We start from the raw sequence: 13,067 nt of genomic DNA, 5'->3' as shown, positions 1-13,067 counted from the left end.
GAAGGAGAGGTGATGATGCCATCTATTCTTCCCCCACTTCCTCATGTAGTCTCTTTACGGCTGAGAGCTCTCGCGAGATCGCTATTGGCGCCGTGATCTCTGTACGAGAGCGGTAGCGGCTAGTAAACACTCTCTGAGGGTTGGTGATGGCTCCTGGTGGTGTTCGTTAGGCCTGCTTGTGGCGATTCCCGCCAGACTTTGCCTCGTGTTGTGCTGGCTTGGAGAGCTTACGGTTCTGTTTGTGTGATTACGGGGTACACTTGGGGAGTAGACGAGGATTGGGTCAGGTCTCCCTTTACCTCTCCGCGCCCTTCTGAGCCAGGCCTGCGGGCGGGGAGGCTCGTGTCTGTTCGGCGGGAATCAAATAAACCTGCTTCCATTGAGCTGAACAAAGAAGTGAGGGAAACGTCCGTTCTGTTTTCCGTTATCACGCACTCGGAGAACAAGATCTCCCATTCACCACGGGTGGCTGAGCTAGCGGAAGGCGCGCGCCATGTGGATCCAAGTTCGTACCATAGACGGCACTGAGACCCATACTATTGATGATCTGAGCCGTCTCACCAAGATTGAATGTTTGCGGGAGAAGATCCAGAAGACCTTTTGTGTGAGCCCCAACCGCCAGCGCCTCTTCTACCGGGGCAAGCAGGTGAGGTGGAGACCTGGTGGGTAGGGGTGGAGGGGAGCTTCTCTTTTATGTCATCTTCCCGTTATTATGTTCTCATCTCTGTGACTGGATGCAGAGCTCCTCGTCCTCTCCCATACTGGGATCTCTGGCTTTTGTTTTCTCTCCTCTCCCTGAGCCTAGGAGGTGGTGAGGGGCAAGGAGGGAAGACAAGCTGCCCGGCATGACAAAAGGCTCTGGGCCCACCTCTGGTTTCTTTCTGTACTTTTCCTCCCCACCCCCTGCAGTAGCGAGTGGGTACTAATGAGGTCCCTTTGTGTTTCTTTCCCCCCCCCCCTTCTTCCCCCACCCGAACCGAGGGGAAACTCCTTCAGCTTATCGCACCTAAGTGACGGAACAGACAGTGGGGTGTGAGGGGGAGGAAATCCCTTGCTTTACTTTTCCGACTAGGCAAGAGAACGCAGGTGTTTTCCCTAGGTTCCTGCCCTCTCGGTGCCCCATCTGGGTGTAAGGAAAACATTTTCTGTGTGCGCGCTGCAAGTGGTTTCCAAAGCCTAGGTGCCACATCACAGACTAAGGGTTTTCGGGGACTGTGCACTCTGAACTCCTTCCATCCACCAGAAGAGGAGAGACAGGACTCGTTATAATCCTTCCTGGAGGTGGGTACACGACTATGCAGGGGAGGGCGGGCGGACGCAGCGGCAGCCTGCATCACCTCGCACTCCCTGTCTCCCTTGTATTGAAGCTGCGCGTGAGTTTAGCGTCTTAGTCCTTTTAGGTGCTGTAAACAGCTTTTTTACAGAGAAGGATGTCAGTTGTAGCTGATATCTCAAGAAGTGCTTAATCTACACCTGGTTCCAATGGTATTGGGGACCACTAGTTAAGTTTTTTTCTATGAGTTGATACTTTCTCCCCTCATCAGTGTGGGGCACATCTTTATCCAAAGAGATTGTCTCATGCTGTATTTTTGCTGATGAAAGGTGTAACTTCTTTTAAGCATACATAAACGAGGTATGTATGGTGCTTGAATATTAGAGCAAGGCACAAATGTTACATGAGGGGAAAAAAAGGAGTATCAGATGTGTTGTATTTTTAGGGAGCTTGACTCTTAAGATGGGACTTGTTACTACAAATGAGCATGGCAATGCTAGCTTAAGCTGAGCGATGTAAGATGGGGCAAGATTTCTGTCCTATAACGGATGAAGCATATACCTGTATAAACAGGAGCAATCATGAGAAATAAAAGTTTACTATCACCAAGAGGTGAACATTCATGATTAGAGTGTGAACTAGCAATCTGAAATGTACTTAAAACCAAAAGGAAACAAATAGGTTTTATGTCATGCTGGCTGTGTTTTGAGCAATCTTGTTACTGCTCCACAAAACAGATTGGAGCCAGGTTTTGTGAGGGCATGTCGAAGCAGGTGGCTGCAGATAAACCTATGCTGCTCTGACGAAGTCAGATGCAAACAGCATTGGTCTTGAAGTTTTGTATTATGTCTGAGTCAGCATATGTATGTGTTTATGTGTATTGTTAAGGATCTCATCACGGATCACTAATGGGAGTGTTTAGAAGACTGATAAGTCAGTTTAAATCAAAATTTGACTAGGTTGGTATATATTAACAACACATTTTGTGGTAATGTCTAATTTTTTTACTTATTGCTACATAATTCAAAGCAGGCAGTTCGTAACAATCATATCATACATAGGAGTCAGTTGTGAGTATGCAGTACCATGAAGTTGATAGCATGTAGTTAATCCTCAGAGGCCTTAGTCTTGAGGTGATCAGGCCTCAGAGCTCTGACAAGGGAAGCTGGAACAGAAATAGGTGACTTGTCTGTCTGCGTCCCATCCTGTGTCTGGTGTCTTCATCCATGTCGTGTCCACCCCCCCCCCCCCCTTTCAGATCTTGTACTTCTGTGGGATGTTTGAGTTTCTAGACAGACAGTTCTTAGCCTTTGGCCTCTGTCCCTGGACTACATACTGCACAGTGTGTGTGTGTGGGGGGGCAGCAGGGGCAGGGACTACTTTCCCAATAGTAGATGCCTAATGCCAACTCTGGTTCACACAGCTGGTTCTCATACCAAGTTGATACAAGCCTAACTGTGTGATTTTGCACAGTTAACATAAGGCTTATATGTTTACTAGTTATGCTATATTATTGTGCTTATGTTTGATTTTAAAACAAGCTGATAGTAATTAAAATCCTGCTTAGCATGTTTCTACTTCTGTGAGTGCACCAGGTCTCTGCTCTGCCTGTTTGTGGAAAACAGTTTACCTGAGAAGCAGAGAAAATGAGTGTGTAGTGAGTTGTGATTCTCAAAGTAGTCTGTCAGAGGTCAAACTAACTAGAGTATCTGTATTTCAGCCATTATATTATCATGGAGTGTCTTAATTTAAAAAGTGGAATAACAAGATCTTATAGCTGAACTTGTCTGTGTGGATGGGTGATAGTTTAGCTTCACTGATGATCCCAACTGTGCCCTAGAGTTGTAGAGTTGTCATCTTCATTAGGTTTTGCTCATTATGTAACTACTTTTTTTTTAGTAACCTTCATAATGAGTTCTAAAGCTTCCTTGATGATTGGGTTTAATTGATCTAGCAGCTGATCTCATGGTACTAGTAACTAGAAGGGGGAAACTGAGAAGGATTGCTCCCATACAATTAAAACTGTATGTAGAGGAAATATTAGCACAGCAATATGTAAATCACTGCTGTAAGAGTCTCAGGGATGTGATAGAGATGCACAGATGTTGTAATTAAATGGGAAGTGAACAGAAAGCAATGTATTGTGCTAAAGGAATAAACTGTGAGGGGTTAGTCATGAGATGGACTTAACCCCCCTGTACATGATCTGGCTGGGATGGAGTTAACTTTCTTTATAGCAGGCCCGTATGGTACTGTGCTTTGGATTTGTGACTAAAACAGTGTTGATAACATGCTAGTGTTTTGGCTGTTGCTGAGCAGTAATTGTGCAGCATCAAGGCCTTCTGTTTCTCATTCTGCCCCTGCAGCAAGTAGGCTGTGTGTGTGCAAGCAGTTGGGAGGAGACGTTGCTGGGACAACTGACTGTCCCAAACTGACCAAAGGAATATTCCATGCCATGTGACATCGTGCTCAGCAATAAAAGCTTAGGGAAGGGGGGGGGGGCAGGGCATGTTTGTGGTTATGACGTTTGTCTTCCCAAGCAACCGTTATGTGTGCTGAGGGCCTGCTTTCCAAGAAGTGGCTGGATATCTGCCTGCTGATGGGAATTAGTGAAGGAATTCCTCTTTTTCTGCTTGGCTTGTGCATGCAGCTTTTGCTTCACCTTTTAAACTGTATCTCAATGCGCAAGTTTTATCACCTTCCTTCTACTTTCTCCCTGTCCTGTGGGAGAGGGGAGTGAGTGAGCAGCTGTGTGGGTACTTGGCTGCTGGCCAGGGTCAACCCACTATACCACCTGTGACAATACAGGCTGCAGAGTGACTGGCTGGGTAGCAACTCTGCAGAAAAGGACCTTGGGGGTCCTGGTAGACAGCAAGCTGAACACAAGCCAGCAGTGTGCCCCGTCAGCGAAGGCGGCCAACAGCATCCTGGGCTATATCAACAGGAGCATAGGCAATAGATTGAGGGAAGTGACTATTTCCCTTTACTCAGCACCTATTAGATCATATCTAGAATATTATGTCTGGTTTAGGTCCCTCAATGCAAGGACAATGCTGACAAGCTGGTGTTAGCCCAGTGGAGGGCTGACAAGATGGCCGTCAAGATGTCCTCTGTGAGGAGAGGCTGGGGGACTGGGCTTGTTCAGTCAGGCAAAGGAAAAGCTTGGTGGGGGGATGGTGATGGTGGCAGCTAATAGCAGCCTTTCAGTACCTGCAAGGAGGTTGGTAGGACCTCTTAGCATGATCTTCTCCACTCCCAAGAAAAACACAATCATGCTCCAGTATAAATAAAGCTGATTAAGGCTCTCGACTACAGAGGTGTGAGATATATTATGTCAAACATTCTACTTGCTCTTGAATTAACCAGTGTCAATACTAATGGGACAATTGGGGGGGGAAGAAACAGCTCCAGATCTCCATTTCAGTGGAGACCTGTGGGATCTTTGGGGTTTGAAGACAGCTAGGAGAAATAGACCTGTACTAGGAAGCTTGATCCAAAGAACTAGATCTATGACAGCGGAAGGCTTCATGTTGAGATTAAGGGTGACTAGCTTTCCAGTATCTCATGAATAAACATCACTGAGTAGCCAGTTCCAGATGTAAACAGAAAGAAAATGAATGTTTGACACACACACACACACACACACACACACACCCTCCCCCCCCATTGTGTGTATGCATTGCCAGACTGGACTTGTCATAACAGCTGGGTATCAAACAATATTTGCCATGTAACAAAGTCTCAGAAACAAATCATAGGTCTACTCCATGTTCCCAACCACATCTCAGAACATTACAACAGGCTTGTCCTTCAGCTGTAGCCTTCTTGGTGGACATTTTTTCTAGACTGGATAATAAAACAAGCAGTGACGGAGAACCAGTCTAGATACTGAGATGATCTCAGTGAGGATCTGAGCAGCTGTCAATCTGTGTCAGAGGCAAACCCCATAGTCTTCTCCATAACGTAAGAAAGACATTTTGATGGCCTTATGGGCACTAGGTTTATGGTCTCCATCTGCAGGTTGCTTGTCAGAGACATGCAGTTTCTTAAAGCAGAAAAAGCAACTGCTTCCGTCTCTGGCAGGAATGCTCTTGCTGTGGGCAAGGAGCTTAAAGCCCTTCAGCCAGGGTGAAATCATCTGCTGTAGGAGATAGAAGGAAGGAGAAATGAGCTACTGCATTGAAGAACACAGTAAGAAAAGGCTTGGTAAGAAAAGGCTGTCAAGGTGGATTAGTGTCACGCAGCCTAGCCCAAACCTAAGCATCCAGGAACAGCAACCATGCACAGAAGAAATAGGAACTAATAGTAGAATATGAACCTCAAAGAACAAGCACAAAGAGATGGCAAATAGGATAAGAACACCTAGAACTGAGACCTGAAGGACTTGCAGTACACACTACCCTATTTATCTATGTATTCTTTCTCCCTTGTGTTTGATACGTGTGCTCTACAGATACCAAAAAGGCAAAAAGACTGATGTCTGAAGCCAGTGTTATGAGTGCATGCACAACCACCCACCATGTGAATGCATGTTAACTACCACTCAAAGAACAAAGAAGTGGGATGTTGAAAGGTAAATACAAAGTGTCACAAATGATGCCTTGTGTTTTGTCAGATGTAGGCCATTAACTTTTACCAAAGTATCTATTAGCTGATAAATGCATAGATTTTGCTTGCTAGAAAGTTTTAAAATAACTTTTTTCCCCTGTAAGCTCAAACTTTTAACATTTCAGGTCAGTCAAGTAAATGAACATGACGTAAGCAAAATTAGATAAGACAATGTTTTAAGATGCTCACTGGCTAAGAACACAAACCTGTGATGGATTGTGTTATAGGAAGACTAAGATGACTGTCTGCATCTATTGGAAATTCTAGATCTTAAGGTACACAGGAAGTAAAATTGATGTTTTGTAACCATAAATACACCTATGCAAGTCAGAACAGCTTGACTATACTTTCTACTCCGCAGGTGGCTTCTCCCTTGAATCTCTAACTCTCATAAAATGACACTACCTACAAAAGAGGAACATAATTTAACTCCAATAATTACAAACACACTCTCAAATTTTGGCACTTTGCTAAATTAAATACTTCTGGGATGTTGCACAATTAACCAGTCTTAGAACCAGGACTCTGAAAGCATACCATGATCCATAGAGAATCATAGAATTGTTTAGGTTGGAAAAGACCTTTAAGATCATCGCGTCCAACCATTAACCTAGCACTGCCAAATCCACCGCTAGACCATGTCCCTAAGCAGTGCATCTACGTGTCTTTTAAATACCTCCAGGGATGGTGACTCCACCACTTCCCTGGGCAGCCTGTTTCAATGCTTGACAACCCTTTCGGTGAAGGCATTTTTCCTAATATCCAATCTAAACCTCCCCTGGGGTAACTTGAGGTCATTTGCCCTTGTCCTAACACTTGCTACTTGGGAAAAGAGACTGACACCCACCTCGCTACAACCTCCTTTCAGGTAGTTGTAGAGAGCGATAAGGTCTCCCCTCAGCCTCCTCTTCTCCAGACTAAACAACCCCAGTTCCCTCAGCCGCTCCTCATAAGACTTGTGCTCCAGACCCTTCACCAGCTTTGTTGCCCTTCTTTAGATTTGCTCCAGCACCACAGAGTCTTTCTTGTAGTGAGGGACGCAAAACTGAACACAGTATTTGAGGTGCGGCCTCACCAGTGCCAAATACAGGGGCATGATCACTTCCCTACTCCTGCTGGCCACACTTATTGCTGATACAGGCCAGGATGTTGTTGGCCTTTTTGGCCACCTGGGCACACTGCTGGCTCATATTCAGCTGGCTGTCGACCAGTGCCCCCAGTTCCTTTTCTCCGGGCAGCTTTCCAGCCACTCTTCCCCAAGCCTGTAGCGTTGCATGGCATTGTTGTGGCCGAAGTGCAGGATCTGGCACTTGGCCTTATTAAACCTCATGCAACTGGCATTGGCCCATAGACCCAGCCTGTCCAGATCCCTCTGCAGAGCCTTCCTACCCTCCAGCAGATCAACACTCCCACCCAACTTGGTGTTATCTGCAAACTTACTGAGGGGCAAACTTACCGATATCTATCATTTCAGAGAATTTTTTTTTAAGAATAGTTCAGTTGAAAGGGACCTGTAATGATCATCTAGTCCAATTGTAATGATACTGGGTGACTGAAGTTGTGAGAAAGTTCTGAATTTAAGTATTTTGATAAGTTTTTAAAGTAAATTTTTGCCTTCAACACTGCAGCTATCTTTTTCTTGTGTATGGACAAACATATCTGTGGATAAAAAATTGATGGTTGCAGATATAAAACTGTGTCTGAACTCCACGTTCAGACAAAAGCTATATTATCCTCCAAGGTAAGCATATAAAGAAAAGTTGTATCTAGTATTGTCTTCAACGTTCTTGTGTTTTTCCCTAGCAAAACCAGTTTAAATTGTAATTATTAAAAACAAGAAGACTTGAAATTGGTACTTAAAAAATATTTTGAAAACTTGAATCGATTCTCAACAAGATTAATACTGAATATGCTTCTGTGTAAAGTAAATGTTTGTTCCTTTACCTTTAATCTCACATGCCAAAGTGTGATGTTTTTGTTGTTCTCTGTAATAAGAAATCTCATTGATGCCATTGGTTTCGAAGCTTAGTTAGCTGCTTCAGCAAATCATTACAAAACTAGGATCCAATTTATGTGAATGCAACAGTACAAAAGCTGGTGATGAGAAATCCCTGCAAATCCCACTGAGTTTAATGGCACAAAGCCTCTACTCTAGCACGTCATAGGTTCTGAAATTTCCTTGTACCACAGATTTAAAAAATAAAAATAAAAAAGTCCCTTTGTACCTTCATCCAGCTCAGAACTTATTTTATGTTCCAAATCACCAGATTCTCTACAACAAACCTCTACGTGAAATGCAGACCTGTCATCTCATACATAAACATTACTTTTAAAACAAAATTTAAACAATTCAAACACCAGAATTTGCTCACATGAAATACTTGTTTAGACTTCAATGGAAGGAATTCATCTCTCTCGCAGGAGATGCCGATAAGGCCTGGGCATTGCCAGAGCAATGGCGGCTCACCCCCATGTCTCTGAAAAGTAGCCTAGGGAGCACTAGTGACCAGGAGTGTGGCATGGCAGTTTGTGCGGAAGGACGCGCAGGGAGGGCATAGTGGCCCCACCAGCTCAAGAGGTGAGTTCAATTGGTGGTCATCACCCTCTCAGGAGGAGCTTAGCTATGGTAGCGACCCGGTGGAAAGCCACATCCTCTGCACTCATCAGAATGGATGTGGCAACCCAGACAGAGCTCCCATATAAACATGCAGCCATCCAGGTCTCAGGCTGCAGGGAGTGACAGAGCCTCTCACTGGTAACTGATGGCAGTAGTGGGAACAGCTGTGTGAGGTGTGACCAGGTGGATGATCTGCTCAGCCTGGTGGCAGAGCTACGAGAGGACGTAGAAAGGTTAAGGGGCATCAGGGAGTCTGAGAAAGAGATAGATTCGTGCTTGCCAATGTGACGCCCGTCTACAAGAAAGGCCGGAAGGAGGATCCTGGGAACTACAGGCCTGTCAGCCTGACCTCCATACCGGGGAAGATTATGGAGCGGTTGGTCTTGAGAGTGCTCACAGGGCATCTGCAGGACAACCAAGGGATCAGGCCCAGCCAGCATGGGTTCATGAAAGGCAGGTCCTGCTTGACCAACCTGATCTCCTTCTATGACCAGGTGACCTGCCTAGTGGATGAGGGAAAGGCTGTGGATGTTGTCTACCTGGACTTTAGTAAAGCCTTTGACAGCGTCTCCCACAGCATTCTCCTGGAGAAACTGGCGGCTCGTGGCTTAGACGGGTTTACTCTTCGCTGGGTGAGGAACTGGCTGGATGGCCGAGCCCAGAGAGTTGTGGTGAACGGCGTTAAATCCGGCTGGCGGCCGGTCACAAGCGGTGTTCCCCAGGGCTCGGTTCTGGGGCCGGTCTTGTTCAATATCTTTATCAATGAGCTGGATGAGGGGATCGAGTGCTCCCTCAGTAAGTTTGCAGATGACACCGAGTTGGGTGGGAGTTTTGATCTGCTGGAGGGTAGGAGGGCTCTGCAGAGGGATCTGGACAGGCTGGATCGATGGGCCGAGGCCAACTGTATGAGGTTTAATAAGGCCAAGTGCCGGGTCCTGCACTTGGGTCACAACAACCCCATGCAACGCTACAGACTTAGGGAAGAGTGGCTGGAGAGCAGCCTGGCGGAAAGGGACCTGGGGGTGCTGGTTGACAGCCGGCTGAACATGAGCCGGCAGTGTGCCCAGGTGGCCAAGAAGGCCAACAGCGTCCTGGCCTGTATCAGGAATAGTGTGGCCAGCAGGAGTAGGGAAGTGATTGTGCCCCTGTATTTGGCACTGGTGAGGCCGCACCTTGAATCCTGTGTTCAGTTTTGGGCCCCTCACTACAAGAAGGATGTTGAGGTGCTGGAGCGTGTCCAGAGAAGGGCAACGAAGATGGTGAGGGGTCTGGAGCACAAGTCTTATGAGGAACGGCTGAGGGAACTGGGGTTGTTTAGTCTGGAGAAGAGGAGGCTGAGGGGAGACCTTATCGCGCTCTACAACTACCTGAAAGGGGGTTGTGGCGACGAGGGTGTTGGCCTCTTCTCCCAAGTAACTAGCGATAGGACAAGAAGAAATGGCCTCAAGTTGCGCCAGGGGAGGTTTAGATTGGATATTAGGAAAAATTTCTTCACTGAGAGGGTGGTCAGGCATTGGAACAGGCTGCCCAGGGAGGTGGTGGAGTCGCCATCTCTGGAAGTGTTCAAAAAACGTGTGGATGTGGCACTTCAGGACATGGTTTAGGGGACATGGTGGCGCTGGATTAATGGTTGGACTTGACGATCTTGAAGGTCCTTTCCAACCTAGTGATTCTGTGATTTTGTGAACCATGCCCTGCCCTCCCTGAGACAGAAGCAGGAACAGCCACCAGGAAAAAAACAAGATCAAAGGGGGTCCTCTATCCTCCCCCTGCCAGGCTGAAGGCAGTAACTTAAAGGAAAGGAGTGAATGGAGGCAAGTCCATGCTTGGGGCGGCTGGCGAAACCCCTCCTTGCCCACCTCGCCTCCCCAGGTGCCTCTGTACAACAGGTATGAGGCTCTGGATGTGGAAGGCCAGTCCATGGATGATGTGGATGACGGTCCAGCTTCACCAGAGGTGTTGCCAGGGTCAGAAAGGCCTACCGCCCATATCACGACCACCTCCGCAAGGAAGAAAAGATGGGTTATAGTTGTAGGCAACTCCCTTCTGAGGGGAACGGAGGGTCCACTATGCCTGACAGACCCTTCTCTTAGGGAAGTCTGCTGCCTCTCTGGGGCCTGGGTTAAGGACATCACTAGGAAACTTCCTAGCCTGGTGTGGCCCTCGGACTGTTACCCACTACTGCTCTTCTGTTTGGGTGGAGATGAAGCTGCAACTCATAGTCCAAGGGTGATCAAAAGAGACTTCAGGGCCTTGGGATGGTTGGTAAGGGAATCCGGTTCACAGGTTATTTTTTCCTCTCTCCTTCCAGTTGTGGGCAGCAACATAGGGAGGAACAGATGGGCCCAGTCTATTAACGCATAGCTCTGTGTCTGGTGTCACCGCCACAATTTCGGGTTTTGTGATAACGGGATGGCCTACATGGCATCTGGCTTAATGGCATCAGATGGGATTCACCTTTCTCAAAGGGGAAGAGGGTCTTTGCTCGCAAGCTAGCGGGGCCTTATTGACAGGGCTTTAAACTAGACTCAAAGGGGGAGGGGGTTAATATCAGGCTTGCCCGTGACAAGCTGTGGGATGACACGCCACCATTAGAGGGACAGGGTGCTAGCGAGGCCCCTCAGCCTGTTGCATCAGAGAAAGACCTCAAAGGAACAAAAGGGGGTTGCTCTAAGAGGGCGACATGGCCGACAGCCCAGCTGAAGTGCTTCTACACCAATGCACGCAGCATGGGCAACAAACAGGAGTCGTCAGAAGCCACTGTGCTGCTAGAAAGCTGCGACCTGGTTGCCATTACTGAAACTTGATGGGATGAATCCCACGGCTGGAGTGCGGTTATTGATGGCTGCAGACTGTTCAGAAGGAACAGGCAAGGAAGGAAGGGCCAAGGCGTTGCCCTCTACATCAAGAAATGGATAGTGTGTGAAGAGCTGTCTCTGAAGAATAGCCAGGAGCAGATCGAAAGCTTATGGGTAAGAATCAGGGACCGAGGCAACAGAGGGAACCTTGTGGTTGGTGTCTACTACAGGCTGCTCGATCAAAGGGAGTCTATTGATGAAGCCTTCTTAGTCTGGCTACAGGAGGCATCGTGCTCACAGGGTCTCGTCCTGCTGGGGGACTTCGATCACCCAGACATCTGCTGGAAAAGTAGCATGGCGAGCTGTAGGCAATCCAGGAGACTCCTGGAGTGCATGGAGGATAACTTCTTAAGCCAGGTAATAGACAGCCCTACCGGGGGGATGCCATACTGGACCTGTTAGTCACCAATGCGAGTGAGCTAATTGGTGATGTGATAAATGATTTAGTCCCAAACAGGATTACAATTTAAGTTTACAATTTATTAAACGAGTAGAGGCAAGCAAACAGCGCTGGGTGCGCCGGGAGTCTCCGCTCCAGCAAGACGCACGCGGTACAGTTCCTGTTCTTGGTTTATATCCTGTCTGCTAATACATATTCATGAATAGGCGTGTCTTCTTCGGCGCATGCCCTCTTCTCCTTCTAGAGTCTTCTCGAATCTTCCTCAGCGTGCCCCCAGGATGACCCCAAACTTTATGGATGCACTTTACAAGTTTCTCTTTACACAATACTATGCGGTCAGTGGTCAAACTGGTTTGAGCTGATATACCAGCAAAGTAGTTTAAGTTTCTCCTGTAAAATACCCCTTTTTATGGTGCAGGAGAAATCCATAAAAGTACAGAAGGTTACACTTCATCACACGAATCAGATGAACATATTTCACAATCCCCCATCTTCTTCTTTATAGTATTGATTCGTGTTTTCATTTCCAATCGAGTACTGCAGATATCTGCATTCCTTGTATAACTGAGTGGATTAATCTTGTAACAATCCCCCACATATCCCCAATACAACTATCCCGATTTTAGTAAGCCAATCACCACCCATAAAATCTCCCCAAAATCCTCCTAGATTGACTCCATTCCAAGTTTGTCTCTCAGGAGGCCATTCATTATACACCTGGACTCCTAGTCGCTCTCCCCGATTTATGGGTAACAGGAAAAAACTAGGTCTTACTAGTTCCAATTCTTACTCGTTTGGAGTACCCATTGTTGTTTCCTATTACCCTTTCCCATTGTTTTCCAAACTTGGGGATTACTTATATTGCTCTCCATAGCTTCCCATGGCCATCGTTCACCTCGATTTGTTCCACCACAAACATAACAATTAGTTATACTCAATGACTTAGCAATGCTTTCAGCAAGATTTACAAATCAATTTTTAGCAACTGTTTCTATTTCATGATCTTTTGTTCTTTATATCATAAGTCCCATTTTGGTTACTTTTTCCTGTTTCCACTTTTCTAAGTTTACAGGTCCTACACACTTCTGGGGTAAACCCCAGCTGGATGTTACAACCTTACTTAACTTATCCGTCCCCTTCTAGTGGTTACTACACATTGACTACAGTTATTTGCCGTAGTCAGAGTCAAGGAACTCACCCCAAGTAGAGCTAGAAGAGGTCCGGTCAGGGCCATAGTGATCGGCAGTCACAGCCCGAAGGGGTTGCAGCCCTTGGCAGACCCTTTTTAAGCCGCAACACCAGTTCCCCTCC

General features: G+C 46.7%; 1 protein-coding gene across 1 annotated transcript in view; it reads left to right on the top strand.

Moving 5' to 3' along the window:
* Nucleotides 1–493: 493 nt before the first annotated feature.
* Nucleotides 494–13,067, top strand: part of LOC309415180 (E3 ubiquitin-protein ligase UHRF2-like) — a gene marked incomplete at both ends in the record, with an annotated part of 157,369 nt that continues 144,795 nt past the window's right edge. The window contains one exon of the mRNA XM_082012621.1: nt 494–646. Within this exon, the coding sequence (XP_081868747.1) occupies nt 494–646 (153 nt within the window). The remainder of the gene's footprint in view (nt 647–13,067) is intronic.

Source organism: Phaethon aethereus (genome assembly GCF_964289735.1).
Source record: "Phaethon aethereus genome assembly, chromosome: W".
NCBI classification, from domain to species: domain Eukaryota; kingdom Metazoa; phylum Chordata; class Aves; order Phaethontiformes; family Phaethontidae; genus Phaethon; species Phaethon aethereus.
The sequence above is the reverse complement of the archived record's forward strand: the minus strand, read 5'-3'. Positions and strand labels throughout refer to the sequence as shown.